The 24,990-nt window shown below is 36.9% G+C and overlaps 2 protein-coding genes across 3 annotated transcripts in view; one reads left to right on the top strand and one right to left on the bottom strand.

Moving 5' to 3' along the window:
• Nucleotides 1–10,424, bottom strand: part of LOC137056418 (sphingomyelin synthase-related protein 1-like) — a 32,255-nt gene extending 21,831 nt beyond the window's left edge. The window contains exons 1-2 of the mRNA XM_067430506.1: nucleotides 10,388–10,424; nucleotides 137–235 (exon numbers count right to left, since the gene is read on the bottom strand). Of these exons, the coding sequence (XP_067286607.1) occupies nucleotides 137–216 (80 nt within the window). The 5' untranslated portion in view covers nucleotides 217–235; nucleotides 10,388–10,424. The remainder of the gene's footprint in view (nucleotides 1–136; nucleotides 236–10,387) is intronic.
• Nucleotides 170–24,114, top strand: LOC137056421 (dual specificity protein phosphatase 13B-like). 2 transcript variants are annotated; one of them, XM_067430512.1, is made up of 5 exons: nucleotides 170–303; nucleotides 2,847–3,061; nucleotides 22,102–22,243; nucleotides 22,865–23,085; nucleotides 23,694–24,114. In XM_067430512.1, the coding sequence occupies exons 1-5, from the start codon at nucleotides 188–190 to the stop codon at nucleotides 23,894–23,896; spliced, it is 897 nt and encodes a 298-aa protein (XP_067286613.1). In that variant the 5' UTR covers nucleotides 170–187; the 3' UTR covers nucleotides 23,897–24,114. The 2 variants fall into 2 exon arrangements, with proteins under 2 accessions (XP_067286613.1, XP_067286614.1); XM_067430513.1 differs by lacking the exons at nucleotides 170–303; nucleotides 2,847–3,061 and adding an exon at nucleotides 10,864–11,024 and having other exon boundaries at nucleotides 22,097–22,243.
• Nucleotides 24,115–24,990: the final 876 nt, after the last annotated feature.

Here is a 24,990-nt window from a genome sequence, read left to right as displayed (position 1 = left end):
TGATGCTAAAGTCACAAGTGATGCTATTCAGTTGCTCGGGGGTTCTGGGAGGACCCTGGTTTAATTTTAGATTTGATCTGCACCTGCTCCTGTCACTACACATTAAATCAGTTCATATTGGACATGCACATCTTACCAGAAAGACACAGAAGGTGTAGTTGTGAGAGATCCACCATGAGTCGGTCTAATGGATGAAGTCTGTGAAACGCCCTCCATTAGGGAACTGGAGAAAATCCTGTTCGGAGGGAAGAGGAGTGGAAATCATGCGGATGAAGTCTGGCCCAACCTTTTCCTGGGTGATATGTGAGTCGCTGGGTTTTTATAGATAACTGAAACTACAACTAAATAGTTATTTGAAATAAAATAAACCAAGCCAAACCAACATCACTCTCATTTTGTCTAACTTACCCCCAGTTTTACAGACGAGGCTAAAGATGTAAATGCATGCTTGAGCTGTTTTAAATGAAAGAGAAAGAGTATCTTAAATGATGTCAGTGCTTTTGATTTGTCTCAAGTTAATGCTGGTTCTGATAGAAAGGTGTCAGAATACAAAGAGAAGCTCAGTTTGTTGTGTATGGGGCGGCATAACCGCTGACCAGTCAGGGTGCCCATGCTGACCCCTGACCCCACCGAAAGCACCAACAGTGGCACGTGAGCATCAGAACTGGAACACAGATGGAAGAAGGTGGCCTGGTCTGAGGAATCACGTTTTCTTTTACATCACCTGGATGGCCGGGTGTGTGTGTGTGTGGCTTACCTGGGGAACACATGGCCCCAGGATGCACTATGGGAAGAAGGCGAGCCGGCGGAGGCAGTGTGATGCTTTGGGCAATGTTCTGCTGGGAAACCTTGGGTCCTCCATCCATGTGGATGTTACTTTGACACGCTTCACCTACCTAAGCATTGCTGAGACCATGTTCAGCCTTTCATGGAAACGGTATTCCCTGGGCTCTTTCAGCATGCTCTGATCCAGTCGTCTAGCCGTTACAATTTGGCCCTTCTCAAACTCGCTCAAATCCTTACACTTGCCCATTTTTCCTGCTTCTAATACATCAACATTGATCGATTATAACACAAAAATGCACATAAAATAACAAAAAAACAAAAGCTAAACTTTTTTGAACAATACCATGCCAGTTCCCAGCATGCATTGCAGCTTAAAAAATATATAACCACTATTATTAAAGGGGCGGTGAAATGCTGTTTGATGCATACTGAGCTTTTTACACTGTTAAAGACTTGGATTCCCATCCTAAACATAGACAAAGTTTCAAAAACTAATGTTGGATGTTTGATGGAGTATTTCTGTGTCAAAAATACTCCTTCCGGTTTCTCACAAGTTTCGGAGAGTTTTTTTCGAGTATGGCTCGGCTTGACGTTAATAGAGCGGAAGGTCCTTGTATGGGCCGTACGGCTCTTCTCCCGGTAGGGTGCGCGCGCGCGTGCGTGACTAGAGCGAGAGAGGAAATGCACGCCCATAAACACTCGCTCAGCTGCAGATCCAGTCGTCCGTGAACACTTCTGACGCGCCGCGCTCCACTTTATTCCTATGGGTGACGTCGAGCGACTTCAACGCTTCAGCACAGCATTCTGGGAAGGCAGCGCTGCATTTGACCCGATTTGAACGCAGAAATGACGGGAAGCTTCACAACATCGCTTCAGTCGCATCGCAAAGTGGATCTCCACGGTCACTGCTGTCAGGACTTCACCAAATCATACCAAAGAAGTGTGTTTTTGACGGAGCGGTCCCAGCGATAAAGGTTCGGTCCTGCTTTGGAAGCAGCCGGTGAGTAAAACTGCTTCAAATGTCTGTGCTGTCGGCTACCGTCGCGTGTACAATAGTCCATAAACCGAATCATGTCCTCATAAACTGCGAGTAAAGACACAGAAATGTTGACAGGCCACTAAATACAGTACATACCACAGAGACGGACGTCCTGCTGCTGCTGCTTCTCCTGTTCAGTTTATTTCAGCCTCTGAATGATTCTGGATCATTATCTGTATTAGCTGAGATAGCGATGGGTTCTCCACGCTTGAGGACGTCACCGCTTTGTTCACGATCGTCATTCTTTAGCTCCGCCTACTCGATACGCCTCCAGCCGCTCGGTTTTTTCCGGAAAGACTCGGTACAGCCCATATTTCTTTTATAAATATAATAAAACTAAAGACTTTTCAGAGATATGAAGGATGCAATACTACTCTATAGGTACTCAAGACTGACATGAGATTGACTGAAACTGAGTGTTTCACCCCCCCTTTAAAAATAAGCATTGCTTTGAATTTACTGGCTAAATTTATGCAGCAACTATTGTCGTCGCTATTCTTTAGCGGTCATGTGGTTCAGAGTTCATATTTTAACTGAATTAAGATTTGTTGATCATCACTATGTTTGAGATGTGTGTTGTGTCGAGGTTTGTGAGCAACTTTTAGATGTTAAGTTGACTTCAATTGGGATGAATTAGTTGAGTTAACTTCCCGGTAGGTTGAATGTGATGTGTGTTAGTGCAACTTTTTTTACCAGTGCATAATAAGAAAAGGAGACTTAAGTATTACGTATGAATTACCTTACAATTTACATAAAAGTGCTGACATTTTTGCCATTATAGACAAGTTTTGCACATTTGAATCCACAGTGTCCCAAAAGGGCCTAGTAATGCCATAAAATGTAGAAGGTGGATGTCCCACAATAATTTATCCTTTTTCGCAATCATACACCAAATGAACCTCTCCAAGTCAGGTCAACTACTTATTTGAGTTAGATTTTATGGGCATCATACATTTCTGTGAGTTCTGCGCTCTCTCAGGGCCCGTCTGACATTTTAACAGCTTTATGTTTATGATCTCAGGTCTGTGGCCAATGATCGCTTCAGTCTGTGGAAGCTGGGCATCACTCACGTCCTGAATGCCGCGCACGGAAAGATGCACTGCCAGGGCAGCCACAAGTTCTACGGGTCAACGGTTCGGTATTACGGCGTCCCGGCGGATGATTCGCCATCGTTCAACCTGTCGGTTTATTTTCAGCCCTGCGCCGATCATATCAAGGAGGTGCTCAGTTCAGGAGGTAAAGCCTCAGATTGGGTTTTCTTGAGCCATATAAACACACTGGAGAGTTGAGTGGGTGACCAAACTAAGATGATACAGTCTTATGTGTTACCCCAGGGGTTTTCAAACTGGGCTCCGGGGTCCCCCAGGGGTCCTCCAGATGCTTCTGAGAGATCGGCAGAAAATTTCAGAGAATAAAAAGACAGAGCAATAATGGATAAAGTCTACTCTAACTGTTTCATTTCTAAATGTTTCTCTCCTTTCCTGTTGTATACATACAGTATTGTTCAAAATAATAGCAGTACAATGTGACTAACCAGAATAATCAAGGTTTTTAGTATATTTTTTATTGCTACGTGGCAAACAAGTTACCAGTAGGTTCAGTAGATTCTCAGAAAACAAACAAGACCCAGCATTCATGATATGCACGCTCTTAAGGCTGTGCAATTGGGCAATTAGTTGAAAGGGGTGTGTTCAAAAAAATAGCAGTGTCTACCTTTGACTGTACAAACTCAAAACTATTTTGTACAAAAAAAAAATTTTCTGGGATTTAGCAATCCTGTGAATCACTAAACTAATATTTAGTTGTATGACCACAGTTTTTTAAAACTGCTTGACATCTGTGTGGCATGGAGTCAACCAACTTGTGGCGCCTCTCAGCTGTTATTCCACTCCATGATTCTTTAACAACATTCCACAATTCATTCACATTTCTTGGTTTTGCTTCAGAAACAGCATTTTTGATATCACCCCACAAGTTCTCAATTGGATTAAGGTCTGGAGATTGGGCTGGCCACTCCATAACATTAATTTTGTTGGTTTGGAACCAAGACTTTGCCCGTTTACTAGTGTGTTTTGGGCCTTTAACTTGTTGAAACAACCATTTCAAGGGCATGTCCTCTTCAGCATAGGGCAACATGACCTCTTCAAGTATTTTAACATATGCAAACTGATCCATGATCCCTGGTATGCGATAAATAGGCCCAACACCATAGTAGGAGAAACATGCCCATATCATGATGCTTGCACCTCCATGCTTCACTGTCTTCACTGTGTACTGTGGCTTGAATTCAGAGTTTGGGGGTCGTCTCACAAACTGCCTGTGGCCCTTGGACCCAAAAAGGACAATTTTACTCTCATCAGTCCACAAAATGTTCCTCCATTTCTCTTTAGGCCAGTTGATGTGTTCTTTGGCAAATTGTAACCTCGTCTGCACATGCCTTTTTTTTAACAGAGGGACTTTGCGGGGGATTCTTGAAAATAGATTAGCTTCACACAGACGTCTTCTAACTGTCACAGTACTTACAGGTAACTCCAGACTGTCTTTGATCATCCTGGAGGTGATCATTGGCTGAGCCTTTGCCATTCTGGTTATTCTTCTATCCATTTTGATGGTTGTCTTCCGTTTTCTTCCACGTCTCTCTGGTTTTGCTCTCCATTTTAAGGCATTGGAGATCATTTTAGCTGAACAGCCTATCATTTTTTGCACCTCTTTATAGGTTTTCCCCTCTCTAATCAACTTTTTAATCAAAGTACGCAGTTCTTCTGAACAATGTCTTGAACGACCCATTTTCCTCAGCTTTCAAATGCATGTTCAACAAGTGTTGGCTTCATCCTTAAATAGGGGCCACCTGATTCACACCTGTTTCTTCACAAAATTGATGACCTCAGTGATTGAATGCCACACTGCTATTTTTTTGAACCCCTTTCAACTAATTGCCCAATTGCACAGCCTTAAGAGCGTGCATATCATGAATGCTGGGTCTTGTTTGTTTTCTGAGAATCTACTGAACCTACTGGTAACTTGTTTGCCACGTAGCAATAAAAAATATACTAAAAACCTTGATTATTCTGGTTAGTCACATTGTACTGCTATTATTTTGAACAATACTGTACTTTCCAGAACTGAAGACGTTTGCTTTGCATCGTTCTAGTGAGTTTTTCTCACTATACACTCTAAAAAATGCTGGGTTGTTTAAACCCAATGTTGGGTCAAATATGGAATAACCCAGCGATTGGGTTGATTTAACCCAGCGATTGGGTTGTTTTAACCCTGTGGTTGGGTTTAATATTTGCTTAAGACAACCCAATCGCTGAGTTAGTCCATATTTGACACAACATAGGGTTGTTTTTTACCCAGATTCTTTTAGAGTGTAGCCCCTATATCTTGCTCACTGCGGTTGTACGAGCGTAAACTGCTTACATACATTTATTGTGAAATTTGCTTATACAAATAATTTTTAATTGAAAATGTTCTTCAGGTTTATACATCCAATATTAAGTATAGCCAATTTAAGTTGGGAAACAATATGTTGTATTTATAAATGTCACACTTACTATTTATCTAACAGTTCAAATGTTTTTTCTTAGATAAAAATAGAAGGATTTTAGGAAGGGGGTCCCTCATAAATGTTCGTCATATTTGGGGGTCCTTGGCATCATAAAGTTTGAAAACTCCTGTGTTACCCTAAAGATACTGTCATATTTGATGCACAATATGCCAACACTGTAAAAAATTATTTAAAAAATAAGTTACCTGGTTACCTTAAAATTTTGAGTTCATTGAAATTTTAAAATTTGAGTTAATACAATGAACATTTTTGAGAATCGATAACCTTTATTCAAATATTATGAAAAGATTTTGTAAGCATATTGGATAAATGTGTTTTATTTGCGATGACGGTGTAAAACATGCCAAATTGTGCTATTTTCATGATTTATCAAAAATATATGTGGTTCAGATACAATAATATATGGAGTTTCTATTTACTGAACAAATTTCCTTCATTGTATCAGCTCAAATTTTTTAATTTAAATGAACTCAAAATGTTAAGGCAGCCAGGTTACTTACTTACTTTTTAAGTTAAAGCAATAAAAAAAATTTATAGTGAAGGCCTCTAAATTAATGTAATTATATATTTTGCTTAAAGTATATTTCAAGATGAACACTAATCTCTAAGTTTGTGTTTTTGTCACCTATCACACGCACACTTTAATAAGCCGACAGAAAGCAGGTTAATGCGTTTACATGCAGCACGAAATCAAAAAAACGACCTGTCCCGACCGGTTTATGCTTACGCTGTTTATGACCTTACTCCGATAAAAGAAAACGGGTTACAGCGGTTACATGACCATGATCATTGTTGGTTTATTAGGCATAATCGGCTTAAGAACGAGCATGTAAACGCACCCAATGACAATCATTATACGGCAACGGTTGAAGTTAAAAATCTTCATTTGTGTTCTACTGAAGAAACAAACACACCTACATGTTAAATGCACTGAGGGTAAGCAAATAAACATAACATTCTCATTTTTGGGTGAACTTACCCTTTAAGTAAAGCACTTTGAATTGCCATTGTGTATGAAATGTGCTTTTTAAATAAACTTGCCTTGACTATAAGCTGTAGATAAAGAGAGTTTAGTCAGTAGTTTCTGCTGGTCTTTTCTGCAGAGCGTGTGCTGGTTCACTGTGCGGTGGGCGTGAGTCGCTCCGCCTCTCTGGTTTTGGCTTATCTCATGATTCACCAGAAGCTTTCTCTACTGGACGCTATTAAAACAGTCAAAAAGCAGCGCTGGATCTTCCCAAACCGAGGCTTTCTCAAACAGCTGCGGGCCCTTGATGTGACTCTACGCCGGTCTGGATGAGCACAACATTGCAACATCCTCCGTCTCTAAATGCATGTGAGGAATTATCAAATGATTCTGTGGTTTAGGAAATACTGCAGAAAAAACTCATATAACCGGAATAAGTCAAAGCAAGAATTTATTTACTACAATCAAAAAAATGCTTGAAATTGAGTTGTTTTAATTCTGCGGTTGGGTTAAATATTTGCTTAAAGGGGGGGTGAAAAACTCAGTTTCAGTCAATCTCATGTCAATCTTGAGTACCTATATAGTAGTATTGCATCCTTCATATCTCCGAAAAGTCTTTAGTTTTATTATATTTATAAAAGAAATATGGGCTGTACTGAGTCTTTCCGGAAAAAAACGAGCGCCTGGAGGCGTATCGAGTGGGCGGAGCTAAAGAATGATGAGCGGTGACGTCCTCAAGCGTGGAGAAACTCATGGCTATCGAGCTCAGCTAATACAGATAATGATCCAGAATCATTCGGAGGCTGAAATAAACTCAACAGGAGAAGCAGCAGCAGCAGGACGTCCGTCTCTGTGGTATGGACTGTATTTAGTGGCCTGTCAACATTTGTGTGTCTTTACAAGCAGTTTATGAGGACATGATTCGGTTTATGGACTATTGTATGCGACTAAACCTTAGCAGTAGCAAGCAAAACGGTTTTGCACGTCAGACTAGTGTAACGTTATACAGAGAACAGCAATGGAGTCCGTTAGCGCATTTGAATGACGAAGCACGCGATCGTGTCGTTTACTGATGTTTACTCACGCGACGATGGCCGACAGCACAGACATTTGAAGCGGTTTTACTCACCGGCTGCTTCCAAAGCAGGACCGAACCTTTATCGCTGGGACCGCTCCGTCAAAAACACACTTCTTTGGTATGATTTGGTGAAGTCCTGACAGCAGTGAACGGTGGAGATCCACTTTGAGACGCGACTGAAGCGATGCTGTGAAGCTTCCCGTCATTTCTGCGTTCAAATCGGTTCAAATGCAGCGCTGCCTTCCCAGAATGCTGTGCGGAGTCGCTGAAGTCGTTGAAGTCGCTCGACGTCACCCATAGGAATAAAGTGGAGCGCGGCGCGCATCATAAGTGTTCACGGACGACTGGATGTGCACCTGAGCGAGTGTTTATGGGCGTGCATTTCCTCTCTCGCTCTAGTCACGCGCGCGCACCCTACCGGGAGAAGAGCCCGTACGGCCCATACAAGGACCTTCCGCTCTATTAACGTCAAGCCGACCCATAAGACAACCCAATCGCTGGGTTAAAACAACCCAACTGCTGGGCTAGTCCATATATGACCCAACATTGGGTTGTTTTTTACTCAGAATTTTTTAGAGTGTAGTACTCAATTTAAGCTTGTAGAAATTAATGTGTAAACACCAACATTATAAAATTAAGTAAAACCTGCTCAACTTTCTGATACTGGTGTTCCCATCATGGACTGAGGCAGGATAAATTAATACGGTTGCTTTTTTCCACAGTTTTCCATCTGTATTTCCACTGGTCTATCATTGCTTTTGTTGTAAGGTTAGTAACCTGCTGTTTTGTGACATCTGGAGGTTATTTTCTACTCAAACATTCACACAAATGATCCGATGAATGTTCCCGCAATTGTGTACCATGTATTGATGTGTCTGTGTTCAGGTGCACCACATTATTTACACTCTAAAAAAATGCTGGGTTGTTTTAACCCAATGTTGGGTCAAATATAGACTATCCCAGCAATTGGGTTGTTTTAATCCTGCGGTTGGGTTAAATATTTGCTTAAAGGGGGGGTGAAACACTCAGTTTCAGTCAATCTCATGTCAATCTTGAGTACCTATAGAGTAGTATTGCATCCTTGCATCCTTCCGTCTCTGTGGTATGGACTGTATTTAGTGGCCTGTCAACATTTGTGTGTGTTTACTCTCAGTTTATGAGGACATGATTCGGTTTATGGACTATTGTATGCGACTAAAACCGTTTTGCTTGCTACTGCTAAGGTTTGCACGTCAGACTACTGTAACGTTATACAGAGACCAGCAATGAAGTCCATTAGCGGATTTGAATGACGAAGCACGCGATCGTGTCGTTTACTGATGTTTACTCACGCGACGATAGCCGACAGCACAGACATTTGAAGCAGTTTAACTCACCGGCTGCTTCCAAAGCAGGACCGAACCTTTATCGCTGGGACCGCTCCGTCAAAAACTCACTTCTTGGAGTGTGGAAATCCACTTTGCGATGCGACTGAAGCGATGTTGTGAAGCTTCCCGTCATTTCTGCGTTCAAATCAAATGCAGCGCTGCCTTCCCAGAATGCTGTGCTGAAGCGTTGAAGTCGCTTAATGTCACCGATAGGAATAAAGTGGAGCGCGGCGCGGACTATAACCGACAGAAGTGTTCACGGACGACTGGATCTGCAGCTGAGAGTGTTTATGGGCGTGCATTTCCTCTCTCTTGCTCTAGTCACGCGCGCGCACCCTTCCGGGAGAAGAGCCGTACGGCCCATACAAGGACCTTCCGCTCTATTAACGTCAAGCCGACCCATACTCGAAAAAAACTCTGAAACTTGTGAGAAACCGGAAGGAGTATTTTTGACACAGAAATACTCCATCAAACGTCCAACATTAGTTTTTGAAACTTTGTCTATGTTTAGGATGGGAATCCAAGTCTTTAACAGTGGAAAAAGCTCAGTATGCATGAAACGGCCTTTCACCGCCCCTTTAAGATAACCCAATCACTGGTTTAAAACAACCCAACTTCTGGGTTAGTTCCATATTTGACCCAACATTGGGTTGTTTTTTTACTCAGAATTTTTTAGAGTGTACATTATGTTGTATATATTTAACACAATATCTACTAAATTATATACTTAGATGTTTAAGGATGGCTTGATTCAGTGTTATATTGTTTGAGTAAAATGTACTTGAAACGGAGAATTGCACAGTAAACTTCAACTAAGTAGAAATTACTCAACATACTTTCCTTGTTACTTTAACTTAACTTAGTTAAGTAGATCTTACTTAATTCCATATTTGAAATGTACATAAATATCTGTGTAAAAACTTGCAAAAGAAAAAAACAAGTAAATTGTACTTTTTCCCTTGAAAGAAAATGTAATGAATTACTATAGAATTTACTATGAATTTAGAGATTCAATTGTTTAGTAAAATGTTTTTTTTTTGTAATTATAATTTACTGAGAAAAACAATGCAAGTTTTCTAAAAAAAAGCCTGAAAGTTTTTTATTTATTAAAAAAGTCCTTTTAAATTATTTAATAAACTTAGTGCCTAAAAGTTTTTATTTTATTTAAAAATTATTTGATTAATTTAATTTAAAGTGCCTAAAAGTTTTTTTATTTTAAAAAGTCATTTTAAAATACAAGTACTTTTACTGTGAAATGTTTTTGTGTGCTTATAAATTAAAGAGAAAAAAGTTCCTAAAAAATTTCTCATTAAAAATATTAAACATTTATTTAATTTAAAGTGCCTAAAAGTTTTTCTATTTAAAAACTCATTTTAAATTATTTAATTGATTTAATTAATGATTTAATTAATAATTATTATTTTTGAGTTTAGTTTTATACTTTGAGGTGTTTTTTTGGTGTATTTTTTTATTTTTTTATTCAGTTTTTTTTAAACTGGCATTAACCAAAACCTTCAGAAGATCAGAATAGCAGAACCTTAACCCTAACCCTAACTCAATAAATTTTCTGTCATCATTTACTCACCGTCATGTCTTTCCAAACCCGTGTGCTGGCATTTTATCTGTGGGAAACAACAGGAGAATTTACACACATTTCTGCAAATCTTCACTGCTCATTTGCATATAACATCAGTTTATAGTGTCTGTTCATCACCAAAAAGATCTTGTATGATTTTCAATGCACCAGTTTTTTAATCTGAATGCAAATGTGAAAAAGATCAGTGGACAATGACTTCAATTATAGAAACTTTACAGTTATTTTTGGAGCTTGACCAATGTGGTAAACCCTGAACGAAATCATAACAGAAAAGGTATACGCGTCAGATAATCAGGTTTGCCTGTTAGTCAATTAGTGGAGTGTGTGTACATGTGTGTGTGTACATTATGTCTCAGTGAGTAAGACTATCTGCACACTAAAGCACTAAATAGGGTAACAGCTGTTGTGGCGGATCAGTCGGAGAGCCTCGCGTCAGGAGCGCCGGATCATTATAAACACACACTCTTCGTCTATTTGGCGGGTAATTCAGGAAAGCAGTGATGGCCCGTAAATATAGCAGGAAAGAGTATCTGTCAGTCAAGGACCTGGAGAAAGTTTTGGACTCGTGTAAGTTAAACTTGCATCAAATCGATGAGGTCTGGCCAAACCTGTTCATCGGGAATGTGTGAGTACAAGCGTTTCGACACCTCTGGAGAAATCATATTAATACTGCTTTAAATCTGACAACCAGCTACAGATTTATACAGTAGTGGACAAAGGTGATGTCTGTCGTTAACAGCCCTAATTCAATTAGACTAGCAATATATAAAACATGTACTTTTACTGTAAAGTTTTTTTTTGTACTGTGAAAAACAATAAGTGCCTTAAAGTTTTCATTTATTTAAAATGGTTTAAATTATGTAATTTAAAGTGCCTAAAAATTTATTTAAATTACTTAAAAAGTAATTATAAATTAATAAATTTAAATTATAATAAATTTAAATTATAATAAATTTATATATATATATATATATGTGTGTGTGCTGTCAAATCAATTAATCGTATCCAAAATAAAAGTTTGTGTTAATAATATGTGTATATATATATTATACAATTATTATACACTGAAATTATTATGTATATATACATACACACTCATTCTTGTAAGAAATATTTGCATGTATGTATATTGTATATTGATTCATGATTCGCATGGCCAATGTCTCGTGATTTCAGCAGTTTGACACGTGATCCGAATAATGAATCAATATTCTGATTCATAACCGTTTGAATCTTTATTTGAGGATTGAACACATACCCGGAAGAGAAGACGATGCTGAATAAAGTCGTAGTTTTTGTTATTTTTGGACCCAAATGTATTTTGGATGCTTCAAGAGACTCTAATTAACCCACTGATGTCTCATATGGACTACTGTGATGATGTTTTTATTCCCTTTCTGGACGTGGATAGTAAAGTGTGCCCTTTGGGTGAACTAACCCTTTAAATGTGTCCATGGCTAATTGAGTGTATGGTGAAAAGTGTCTTTAAAGAAAATACAGGTGAATTTTGATTATGTGAGCGTGTGGGTTCTGATGAAGTATGATTTGTCCCGTCAGAGGAATAGCTCAGAACCGGAGCGCCCTGCAGAACCTCGGCATCACTCATATTCTGAACGCCGCTCACTCCAAGAGAGGAAGCATCGGGGACCAACACTACTACGGCTCTAGTTTCGTTTACTGCGGGATCCCTGCGGACGACTCCACACACTTTGATCTGGATGTTTACTTCAAACCGGCCGCAGATTTCATTCACAAGGCTCTCAACACTCCTGACGGTAAGGACAGCTGCGGCACGAGTGAGTTTAATCAACATCAAACATAATAACTGTAGAAACACAACGCTGACATCATGACAACAATAAATAAATAAATAAATAAATACATAAATAAATACACAATTTATATATATTGTTTTAGTATTTATACTATAATGTCCTTCTTTATGTATAAATATATTTTTTCACATTTATTTTACATTTATTTTTTTCACATTTATTTATTTCCACTTTTATTTATTTATACATTTATTATTTCCACATTTATTTATTTCCACATTTATTATTTTCACATTTATTTATTTCTACATTTATTTATTTATTTATACTTGTACTTATTTTTACATTTATTTATTTCCACATTTATTTATTTTTACATTTATTATTTTCACATTTATTTATTTCTACATTTATTTATTTCCACTTTTATTTATTTATACATTTATTATTTCCACATTTATTTATTTCCACTTTTAATTATTTTTACATTTATTATTTTCACATTTATTTATTTCCGTTTTTATTTATTTTTACATTTATTTATTTTTACATTTATTTATTTCCGTTTTTATTTATTTTTACATTTATTATTTCCACATTTATTTATTTTTACATTTATTATTTTCACATTTATTTATTTCTACATTAATTTATTTCCACTTTTAATATTTTCACATTTATTTATTTCTACATTAATTTATTTCCACTTTTATTTATTTATACATTTATTATTTCCACATTTATTTATTTCCACTTTTATTTATTTTTACATTTATTATTTTCACATTTATTTATTTCCGTTTTTATTTGTTTTTACATTTATTATTTCCACATTTATTTATTTCCACTTTAATTTATTTTTAAATGTATTATTTTCACATTTATTTATTTCTACATTAATTTATTTCCACTTTCATTTATTTATACATTTATTTATTTCCGTTTTTATTTATTTTTACATTTATTATTTCCACATTTATTTATTTCCACTTTTATTTATATTTACATTTATTTATTTCTACATTTATTTATTTCCGTTTTTATTTATTTTTACATTTATTATTTTCACATTTATTTATTTCCGTTTTTATTTATTTTTACATTTATTATTTTCACATTTATTTATTTCCGTTTTTATTTATTTTTACATTTATTATTTCCACATTTATTTATTTCCACTTTTAGTATTTTCACATTTATTTATTTCCACTTTTATTTATTTATACATTTATTATTTTCACATTTATTTATTTCTACATTCATTTTTTCCACTCTTATTTATTTTTACATTTATTATTTCACATTTATTTATTTCCACTTTTATTTATTGTTACATTTATTATTTTCAAATTGATTTATTTATTTATACATTTATTTATTTTCACATTTATTTATTTCCGTTTTTATTTATTTTTACATTTATTATTTTCACATTTATTTATTTCCGTTTTTATTTATTTTTACATTTATTATTTCCACATTTATTTATTTCCACTTTTAATATTTTCACATTTATTTATTTCTACATTTATTTATTTCCACTTTTATTTATTTATACATTTATTATTTTCACATTTATTTATTTCTACATTCATTTTTTCCACTCTTATTTATTTTTACATTTATTATTTCACATTTATTTATTTCCACTTTTATTTATTGTTACATTTATTATTTTCAAATTGATTTATTTATTTATACATTTATTTATTTTCACTTTTATTTCTTTATACATTTATTTTCACATTTATTTATTTCCACATTTATTTATTTTTACATTTATTTATTTACACTTTATTTATTTTCACACAGGTAATGAATGATTTAGAGATGGGCAATGGAGGACCAAATTACTCAAAATTAAATAATTAAAAAAATAATGAATTCAATGAAACAACAATTAAATGTACCTGTTTATTCTGAAATAAATAAATAAATAATTAAATCATGTATTTATTAATTTAATAATTAAATAATTAATTTAATTAAATATTAAATAATTAATTAAATAAATAAATGTATCTATTTATTTTGTAAAATTACATGAAATTGTTTAATATATTTCAAAATTATCTCTTCCACACACACCATTGCTATGTTTAAAAATCTATTTTTTAATTATTTAATGTGCTTTTTCAAAAAGACGTTTTTCATAATATATGCTGCATTTACGAATGATGCCTATTTGACGAATCATGCATTTCCAAAGCACCATTTTCCCAAAGATTTTTTTTTTCATAATAATAGAGGACATTTCACAAATGCCAATCAACAGGCAGTGGGCGGAGCTTGGCGCTGATTGGACTTTTTTCTGTCTGGGTCTGGCATAGCCTGGATGCCAGCCGAACTTAGTCCCGGCCAGAATTTTTTTAGGTCGGGCAGGTCTGGCAAGTAGCAAGGGGAAATAGGGGAATTGATTGGAAATTAATATGGCGGTAGGGATTGATCAAGATAAAAACGCACTGCCTTAAACACAGGCACAGTTCTCATAGTTTTAAAATAGTCAAAATATATTTTCAGTCACAAATAAGAAATGAGAAGCACCCTTGGTGTTCTGTGATGTCGTCACACAGATGATCTGTCATATCTGTCTCTTCAACTTCTAACCAATCAGCGCCATGCTCCGCCCACTGCCTGTTGATTGGCATTTGTGAAATGTCCTCTATTATTATGAAAAAAATCTTTGGGAAAATGGTGCTTTGGAAATGCATGATTCGTCAAATAGGCATCATTCATGAATGCAGCATATATTATGAAAAACGTCTTTTTGAAAAAGCACATTAAATAATGAAAAAATAGATTTTTAAACATAGTGTGTGTGGAAGAGGTAATTGTGAAATATATTAAACAATTTCATGTGATTTTACAAAACAAATAGATACATTTATTTATTTAATTAATTATTTAATATTTAATTAAATTAATTATTTAATATTTAATTAAATTAATTATTAAATTAATACATTAATAATTTAATTAATAATTTAATTATTTCAGAATAAACTGGTACATTTAATTGTTGTTTTATTGAATTCATTATTTATTGAATTATTTCATTTTGAGTAATTTGGTCCTCCATATATAGCCAAAATTATATCACCGTTGAAATAATTTTTAATATCACCCTAAATGTATGTATATTGGGTGACCATACATACTCTTTATGGCCGTAAACCAATGTCCGGGGTGGATTTCTACAACAAATTATAATACAACTATAAATAAATTAGGAAACAAAAGTATAAATACTCTTTTCTTTTTTTTTTACATTTCTATGTATATTTATTGATTTAATTTATTGATTTATTATGTCAGCTTTGGAATTCCATACCTGGACGTACTGCGTGTGATTAATCAGTGCATGTTATTATGTTATATAAATGATGACTTTTGTTTTCGGGTGACGTCAAGAAGGTTATACGTAATAACCAATAGTCAAATAGCAGTTTAGGCATTTCATCTGCTTATGTAGCTGATGCATGTCTACAATCCTGCTAAATTCTGCTACAATAACAAATAAAGTTTTTGTTTTGTTTTTTAATAAAAAAATCAGCGCCGGCATTGGGATTAATGGAAATAATCGTCAGCCTCCACTTTAAGGTCAACAAATTCTGATACGACACACATTAAGTTCAAGTTCAATGTGATAAAACTGTAATGTTGCAAAAAAAAAATGCTTTAAAAAAACCTTTTTCTAGTAGTTTTGTCTTGTTTCCAAGTAAAAATATAAAAATGACAGTTCTCCGTTAAATGTGCACATACATTCAAAATTCAAAAAGATATTAATACTTTTATTCAGCAAGGATGCATTAAATTGATCAAACGTGATAGATACTACAAAATAATCTATTTCAAACAATAAAGAATATTATTATAAATGTATGAGAATGATTAGTGAAGGATCATGTGACACTGAAGACTGGAGTAATGATGATAAATTCAGCTTTGATCACAGGAATAAATTACACTTTACCATATATTCACATAGAAAACAGCTATTTAAATTTGTAATAATATTTCACAATATTACAGATGTTACTGTATATTTGATTAAATAAATACAGCCTTGGTGAGCAAAAGAGACTTCCTTGAAAAAACATAAATCTCAACATCTCAAAGGTTTTACCTGACTGAAGGTCGTGGCGATGGACTCTCGAGGTGCGTCTCCTCAGCCGTGGCTATAAAGACAAGCTTTATTAATACCAGTAAGCTCAAGAGACTGTCAAATGAATCATCGCAATGAATTATGGGTGTTATTTTTACCAGCAAGGCACAGGCTGCTGTCATGTCTTCTATTAAAATCATAGCGTCTGTATGTAACCAAATCTGATCTTTTTTTTATAGGAAAAGTTCTGGTGCACTGCATCATGGGAATGAGCCGTTCCTCGTCGCTAGTGCTGGCGTACCTGATGCTCTATCATGACATGCCTCTGCACACGGCCATACGGCGCATCGTCCAGAAACGAGCCATCTATCCCAACAGGAACTTCCTGGCTCTGCTACTGGATCTGGACCTACAGAGGAAGAGGAAGCACAGAAAGTGTGTCCTTCTGTGAACAAACAACTACAGGACTGATCACACGATGGAAATAATGATGAACGATCATAACAACATCCTAACAGGCCAAAGGTGATTTGTCTGGCTGCACTGAACAAGAAAACACAAATGCTATCACAGTAATGAGGAGCTGGAATTTGAACCAGTGAGATTTGACTGTGGGTGAAACTACATAATGCAGCACTACAACAAAAAAAAGTTTTTTTCTGGAGAATCTATTTAATATATATATATAAATACACTATATTGCCAAAAGTTTTGGGACGCCTGCCTTTACATGCACATGAACTTTAATGCCATCCCATTGTTAATCCATAGGGTTTAATATGGAGTCGGCCCACCCTCTCTAACAGCTCCAGCTCTTCTGGGAAGGCTTTCCTCAAGGTTTAGGAGTGTGTTTATGGGGATTTTTGCCCATTCTTCTAGAAGCTCATTTGTGAGGTCAGGCACTGATGTTGGACGAGAAGGCCTGGCTCTCAGTCTCCGCTCTAATTCATCCCAAAGCTGTTCTATCGGGTTGAGCTCAGGACTCTGTGCAGGCCAGTCAAGTTCCTCCACACCAAACTCCTCATCCATGTCGTTATGGACCGACGCTTTGTGCACTGGAGCGCAGTCATGTTGGGACAGGAAGGGGCCGTCCCCAAACTGTTCCCACAAAGATGGGAGCATGAAATTGTCCAAAATGTCTTGGTATGCTGAAGCATTAAGATTTCCTTTCACTGGAACTAAGGGGCCAAGCCTAATCCCTGAAAAACAACCCCACACTATAATCCCCCCTTCACCAAACTTTACACTCGACAAAATGCAGTCAGGCAAGTCCCGTTCTCCCGGCAACCGGCAAACCCAGACGCCTCCATGGCATTGTCAGACTGAAGCGTGATTGGTCACTCAGAGAACACGTCTCACTGCTCTAGAGTCCAGTGGCGGCTGCTTTACTCCACTGCATCCCACGCTTTGCATTGCTCTTGGTGATGTAAGGCTTGGATGAGCTGCTCGGCCATGGAAACCCATTCCATGAAGCTCTCTACGCTGTTCTTGAGCTCATCTGAAGGCCACAGAATATTTAGTAGTGAGGAAATGTCAGGAATGGAATTATTGCACAAGTGGCAACCTATCACTGTACCATTGTACCAACTTGAGTTCACTGAGCTCCTGAGAGAATTTGTTACATTTATATAGCGCTTTTCTAGGCACTCAAAGCGCTTTACATAGAAGGGGGAAACTCCTCAACCACCACCAATGTGCAGCACCACCTGGATGCGACGGCAGCCATATTGCGCCAGAACGCTCACCACACACCAGCTGATTGGTGGAGAGGAGGCCGAGTGATGAAGCCAATCAGGATATGGGGATTATTAGGAGGCGATGATGGACAGCAGCCAGCGGGCAAATTTGGTCAGGATGCTGGGGTTACACCCCTACTCTTTATCGAAGGACATCCTGGGATTTTTAACGACCACAGAGAGTCAGGACCTCGGTTTAACGTCTCATCCGAGACGGTGCTCTTTGTCAGTATAGTGTCCCCATCACTATACTGGGGCATTAGGACCCACACAGACCACAGGGTGAGCGCCCCCTGCTGGCCTCACTAACACCTCTACCAGCAGAAGCCTGGTTTTCCTAGTTGATCTCCCATCCAGGTACTGACCAGGCTCAGCCCTGCTTAGCTTCAGTGGGAAACCAGTCTTGGGCTACAGGGTGATTTGTGTGTAGAAGCGTCTGCATGCGCTTGATTTATACACCTGTGGCCATGAAGTGATCGAACACCTGAACTCAGTGATTTGAAGGGGCGTCCCAATATTTAAATATAGTATATATATATATAGTGAAAAGCTTAAACATGCATATGACAGAATTCATTTAAAGGGCTGTTTAATAAATACACACTCACTACCTCCATGTACGGTGGACTCCGGACCATCACACACAACAGGACCAAAACACTACAGAATCACACAAATGTGACATTCACTACAGCTCAAAACTGGGGATTGGGTTTTTAAAGATGTTTTAAAGTTTTCTGAGAAGTCTTTTCTGCTCCCCAACTGTTCTCTGTGTGAATATATCGTAAAGTGTAATTTATTCCTGTGATCAAAGCTGAATTTATCATCATTACTCCAGTCTTCAGAGTCACATGACCCTTCACTAATCATTCTCAGATGAGGATCTGATGATCAACACACAGTTAGGATTATTATCAGTGTTGAGAACAGTTGTGCTGCTTAATATTTTTGGAAACTGTCATGATTTTTTGAGTATCTTTGCTGAATTGAATGTTTAAAAGAACCTTTTGTAACATTATAAATGTTTTTAATGTCACTTTCGATCAATCGATTGCATAATTGCCGCATAAAAACATCACAACCTCAATCTTTTCAATGATAGTGTGCATTGTACATTAAATTATATGTTGCAAATGTTAAAATAACATGCACACATTATTGTTCACAATAAAACCAGAAAAATGATTTAAAGTAAATAAATCCATGTTGACTTTCAGAACACTTGATAATTCACTGTACATTTTATTCCTGTAGTTCTGTAAAGTTTTATTCTATGAATATATGCATTTTTGAATGAAACAAATAAAAAGCAGCTGTGCAGCAAAGCAGATGCACTCACTTGTGTTGACTTTGATACTCTAGTCTAGATGACGAGCACAGAGAGCGGATGTATTTTTAACTCGCCGCTGTGGGAATGAGGTTGTCTAATTTAAGACGCTGTTACTCGGACACAGGCGACCGCAGCGTGTGAAAATAAGCAGAAATCGTCCCTCTGTCTGTATTCGATATAATATCAGTGTGATATTACAGAGGTTATCAGATGATCTTATATGGTTTCATCCGCTCCCTGCTGCTTCTAGATCAGGAGAATGAAGAAAGAGTGTTTACAGCAGCCTCAATAACATTATATATAAATAGATAGAGTCATCAGCTTGAACAACACGTCATACACACATACGCATGCATTCATACACGCTGATGAGCGGTTCCTCAACACAATGTGAGTCTGTTTGTCCTTGAAAATGTGTTTTAGATTCATTCAAATAGATGCATTAACTTCATACTGCTAGTGGAACATATGCATTGGTTATAATGACGTATATGGATAAATATTTAGTATGCGATGTTTAAAGCTGTTGTATAAGCACGAGTATGCTTAATTGATGCTTATAATGGCACTTAATTAACTTTATTAATTATAACTTGACTAATTCACAATGACAAGAATATGAACAGGATGGTCAAAAGATAGTTAGTCATCTTTTCACTGAAAATAAAACCTGTTTTCTAGTTCAAATATCTAAACATCCTTAAATTAAAATGAGATACGCTATTAAATGCTCACGTTTAAACAAGAAAATAATATCTGCCAGTGGGGTCAGAAAAATAAACTTAATTCAAAGTGAAAACGAGTGTTATTTTTCTGATCCCACTGGCAGATCTTTGTTTTAGTTTTAAAGTCACTTCATTTAGATTTTTACCCACAGAAATCAAGACTTTATATCTTATGTCAGTTTTTTTTTTTTTTAAGTAAAAGTATCTTGATTTGAACATTTGGTAACACTTAACAATAAGGTCTCATTAGTTAACGTTAGTTAATGTATAACATAAACTAACATCATGTTAATTTTAGTTCATAGTGCATGAACTCATGATAACAGATACAACTTTTGATTTTAATAATGTATTCGTAAAACTTAACTAAGATTAAAAAATGCTATGGGATTGTTCATTGTTAATGTTAAAAAAATGGAACTTATTGTAAAGTGTTACAGATTTTTTTTACACTTTCTTTTATTTATTTTGAAGGTGAGTCAACCAACCAACAATACCATAAAACATCACAGAACTCATTGCTAATACTTAGTGGAAAGTTTTGCACAAACAATGTAGTTAAAAATATTGGGTAATACTATTTTTGGGTTCACTTCTCACTTTTCATTTTTGGTTATTTGCATGCATATTACTAGGATATTGGCTGTTTATTAGTACTTATAAAGCACATATCAATGCATGACCATACTCTACCCAATACCTAAACTTAACGACTACCTTATTAAATAATAATAAGCGGTAATTAGGAGTTTATGCAAAAGTCATAGTTAATAGTAAATATGTGTTCCCCATACTAAAGTATTGCCAAATGATGGTCTTACATACCATACAGACCTGGAAACTAGCAGTTTTATCCCCAGCTGTACACCCCACTGTCTCTAAAGTTGAATTTCCCTTCATACAGTGGTGAAACGATGTTTTATTCAAATTATAACATTATTCAATCTTTCAATTTAAAGGAATTATCCAAATAACAATAAAAAAACGTCCCTTCATATTGTTTATGTGGCTTCCTTTTTTCCATGGAACATAAAATAAAGAGTTTTGGAGAATGTCTGAGCTGGTGTTTCGAGACATCAAACCCTGAAAAGGTCAAAACAAAAAATATATTTTGTCATTAAAATTTAATTTGTGCTTGCATATATTCAAACTCACCATGTTGCGATCAGTGACGGTGAGGAAATTTTCCCAGCGGTTAATCATCGTGTGACAACATCGGTAATACCGGGATCACCGACGTCAATTCTAAACCGAAAGTAAAATGCGCACGGCCACTCGGGCATTCATAATGGAGCAGAGCAAATGTTTTCAATGAAATCCTATGAAAGCTTAACGTCCATAGGAATTCATTGAAAACATTTGCTTTGCTTTGCTGAAAGCGCGCGAGTGCATTTATGCAGTTGGCAGATGCTTTTGTGGACACGCAACGTGATTGACTGTGAGGCCACGAATGAATGACAGTGTGGCCAGCGCCATTTTACTTTCGGTTTAGAATTAGCGTTAATTCCGGGGCGGGTTGCTTGAATTGTGGGTTCTTTATCCTATTATTCTTAATGAAAAACACAACAAAACAATACAATGACAAACTCACTTAAATAGGCGCGGTCACATTTGGCTTGAAAACCAAATCTTCCGCGATCATCTTGTCTGGCAGCTCTTCGCTCTCGTGAAAAATAAAAATTGACTCCTGCTGTGTTTGTGCTGCGACTCCCGTTCGGCTCGCGCTCAAACGTTTAGGTTTTAATTGTAGTGTCTGTTCTCTAACTGAACTAAATTATTTTATTACTATAAAAAGCTAAATGACAGTGCCAAGTGCTGTAACCATAGACTGTAAAAATACCAGTGTTTCACCTAAACACAGCTGCAACATCGCAGCGAGCCTAGTGGCACTTGTAAATGCTATTGTTTTCAGCCAATAATTTTACCTGTTCCTCAAGATAGTCATATGGACAACTGTTATGGTGTTTGTTTTGCCTTTTGTGTGACTGAAAAGAGCAAGAACTGTTCAGGTGTTTGTGCTTCTCAGGACAGGTGTACAGCGGCGGGCCGATATGCCACGCGACGACAGGTATGAGACGCCTCCGGCCTCTGAGCTCCAGAGACTGCTGTGGATCAAACCTGGAGCCAGCAGCCATCTGGACGAGGTCAGGCCTGGAATATACATCGGAGACATGTAAGAAAATCAATCAGTTGATATTTGTGGGAACTTGGTTGATGGGCTGTTTCAGATTGAGGCAAATTGTAATTGTAGATTGCGTTGTAAATGTGCAATATATGCAATTAAAGTTGTGTAGATGCATATGTTCGTATGTGTATGGTGCTGTCCATGTCCAGAAAGGGATCGTGTGTCAAACTGCTGAAATCACGTGACATTGGCCATCTGAATCATGAATCAATACGCTGATTCATAACCGTTTTAATCTTTGTTTGAGGATTGAAAACAAACCCGGAAGAGAAGACGATGCTGAATAAAGTCGTAGTTTTTGTTATTTTTGGACCCAAATGTATTTTGGATGCTTCAAGAGACTCTAATTAACCCACTGATGTCTCATATGGACTACTGTGATGATGTTTTTATTCCCTTTCTGGACATGGACAGTATAGTGTGCATACACTTGCATACGCTCTCGGACTAAATATAAAATATCTTAAACTGTGTGTGAAGATGAACGGAGGTCTTATGGGTGTGGAACAACATTAGGGGGAGGAGTTAATGACAGACATTTCATTTTTGGGTGAACTAACCCTTTATACGTTTCTGTCTGTATATGCATTGTGATTGAATCTCATTTAGGTATGCAGCGAAGGACAAACACATGCTACAGTCCCTGAACATCACATACGTGCTGAACGCAGCTCACGGGAAGTTCAACGTTAACACAGGAGCCAGTTACTACAGAGACACTAAAATCACATATCGTGGCGTTGAGGCATTCGATATGCCCTCGTTTGACTTGAGCCCCTTCTTCTACACCGCTGCCAAATTTATCAAGAGTGCCATGAGCACCCCTGGAGGTAAGGAGAGTAAACAATGATGAACATAAAAAAAATAAAAAATCTGAATTTACTGTGAAATAAAATTATATTTGACATAGAGAAAATTATATCAGTTTTTAGGACCATAAAGATTGTTTGCAATCTAAGTAAGTTTAACCATCGAGCAATTCTCATTATGCACAATGGTGTGTGTGTAATATATCTATATCACACCCCGATCAGGCATAACATTATGACAGGTGAAGTGAATAACACAGATGATCTCTTCATCACGACTCCTGTTAGTGGGTGGGATATATTAGGCAGCAAGCGAACATTTTGTCCTCAGAGTTGATGTGTTAGAAGCAGGAAAAATGGGCAAGCGTAAGGATTTGAGCGAGTTTGACAAGGGCCAAATTGTGACGGCCTTTGTGCATTATGGCACTCAGAATTTGAGGGAGGGACAAATTTGTCAATTTCTTTATGCAAAATATTATATAAAATATAATGATACAAATAAGTAAAATTTTCATATTTCTTTTGATTTGTGGGTGAAATATGATAAGGAAATATTTTTCTATGAATTTATTTTTTGATAAATTCATAAATTGTAGTTTGTAGACATTTATATCGTTTTTTCTCCCCAGGTAAGGTGCTTGTGCACTGCGCAATGGGTCTAAGTCGCTCATCGTCGCTGGTATTGGCGTATCTGATGATCCACGAGGACATGACGCTGGTGGAAGCCATTAAAGCCGTCGCACAACACCGCAATATCTGCCCAAACTCCGGCTTCATGGAACAACTGCGAGAACTGGACAAAAAGCTGCACTTCCAGAGAACTGCCCTCTAACACTGGACCAGAACATTCACGGCATGTTTACTGATCACAAATACACTACATTAGGTACAGTTAGAGTTACTGACAAGCAGAAAGATCCCCAACCTATGCAGAAAGATCGCCAACGGCTATGACAATTCCTTAACAGAAATGCATGCTTTCAGAAATTGCCTTATGGAATTACATGATTTGATACAGGATTTAATTTCTCAATTAAAATGCTCTTTAAAAAAAAAAGATGTTGCATGTATTTTTTGTGGTCTAAATAGATCAAGTCTGTTGGCAGTGTGTGTACAGTCACTACTATCACCCTAATAATGGTAAAAATTCACCCACTCCTTTTTTTAAATCTCCATAAATCATAAGCAGTGTCTCAGAATAAGCTGTTTGCAGATTGAAATCACAAATGCTTAGGCCCCGCCCATGACGGTTGATAGACTCCGCCCTATTAGCACAGACCCCACCCATGTTTATCTCCTCGCCAGAGCATTCAAGAAAGAATTCTTATTAAAGCTACTAAAGTTATTCAGTCAAGAGCAGTGAGTGATTTTCTGTTTATCTTTTGTAGTTTGATTCATAATAACAGCAGATATAGCAGTAGGTACTGTGTATTACACTGGTGCCACTTTAATACACAATCTAATACACACGTGTGATTTCTTTCCCTGCTGTTTACATTCACAGACTATGGCCTTAACCATAGGCTTGTTTGAGATGCGCCTTGCCTCGCCTGAAATAAAGGCGAGACTAGGCGGCTGCAGTGAGGGGAGGAGTGAAAAAAGTTCAGGCAAGCCGGACAGTTCTCTCCTCTCGTAGTGGATCTGACACCTGCGAGTTCAGGTGTGTGTGTGTGTGTGTGTGAGATTACAGTTCTCTCCTCTCGTAGTGGATCTGACACCTGCGAGATCAGGTGTGTGTGTGTGTGTGTGAGATTACAGTTCTCTCCTCTCGTAGTGGATCTGACACCTGCGAGTTCAGGTGTGTGTGTGTGTGTGTGAGATTACAGTTCTCTCCTCTCGTAGTGGATCTGACACCTGCGAGTTCAGGTGTGTGTGTGTGTGTGTGAGATTACAGTTCTCTCCTCTCGTAGTGGATCAGACACCTGC

Source organism: Pseudorasbora parva, chromosome 21, assembly GCF_024679245.1.
Source record: "Pseudorasbora parva isolate DD20220531a chromosome 21, ASM2467924v1, whole genome shotgun sequence".
NCBI classification, from domain to species: Eukaryota; Metazoa; Chordata; class Actinopteri; order Cypriniformes; family Gobionidae; genus Pseudorasbora; species Pseudorasbora parva.
The sequence above is the reverse complement of the archived record's forward strand: the minus strand, read 5'-3'. Positions and strand labels throughout refer to the sequence as shown.

Bases quoted from the DNA above. Each gene is read 5' to 3' on its own strand.
- LOC137056421 (XM_067430512.1), top strand. From the start codon at position 188: ATGGATGAAGTCTGTGAAACGCCCTCCATTAGGGAACTGGAGAAAATC. The intron at 3,062-22,101 runs GTAAAGCCTCAG...TTCTCAGGACAG, and splicing joins GGAGGTGCTCAGTTCAGGAG to GTGTACAGCGGCGGGCCGAT. The intron at 23,086-23,693 runs GTAAGGAGAGTA...TTTTCTCCCCAG, and splicing joins TGCCATGAGCACCCCTGGAG to GTAAGGTGCTTGTGCACTGC.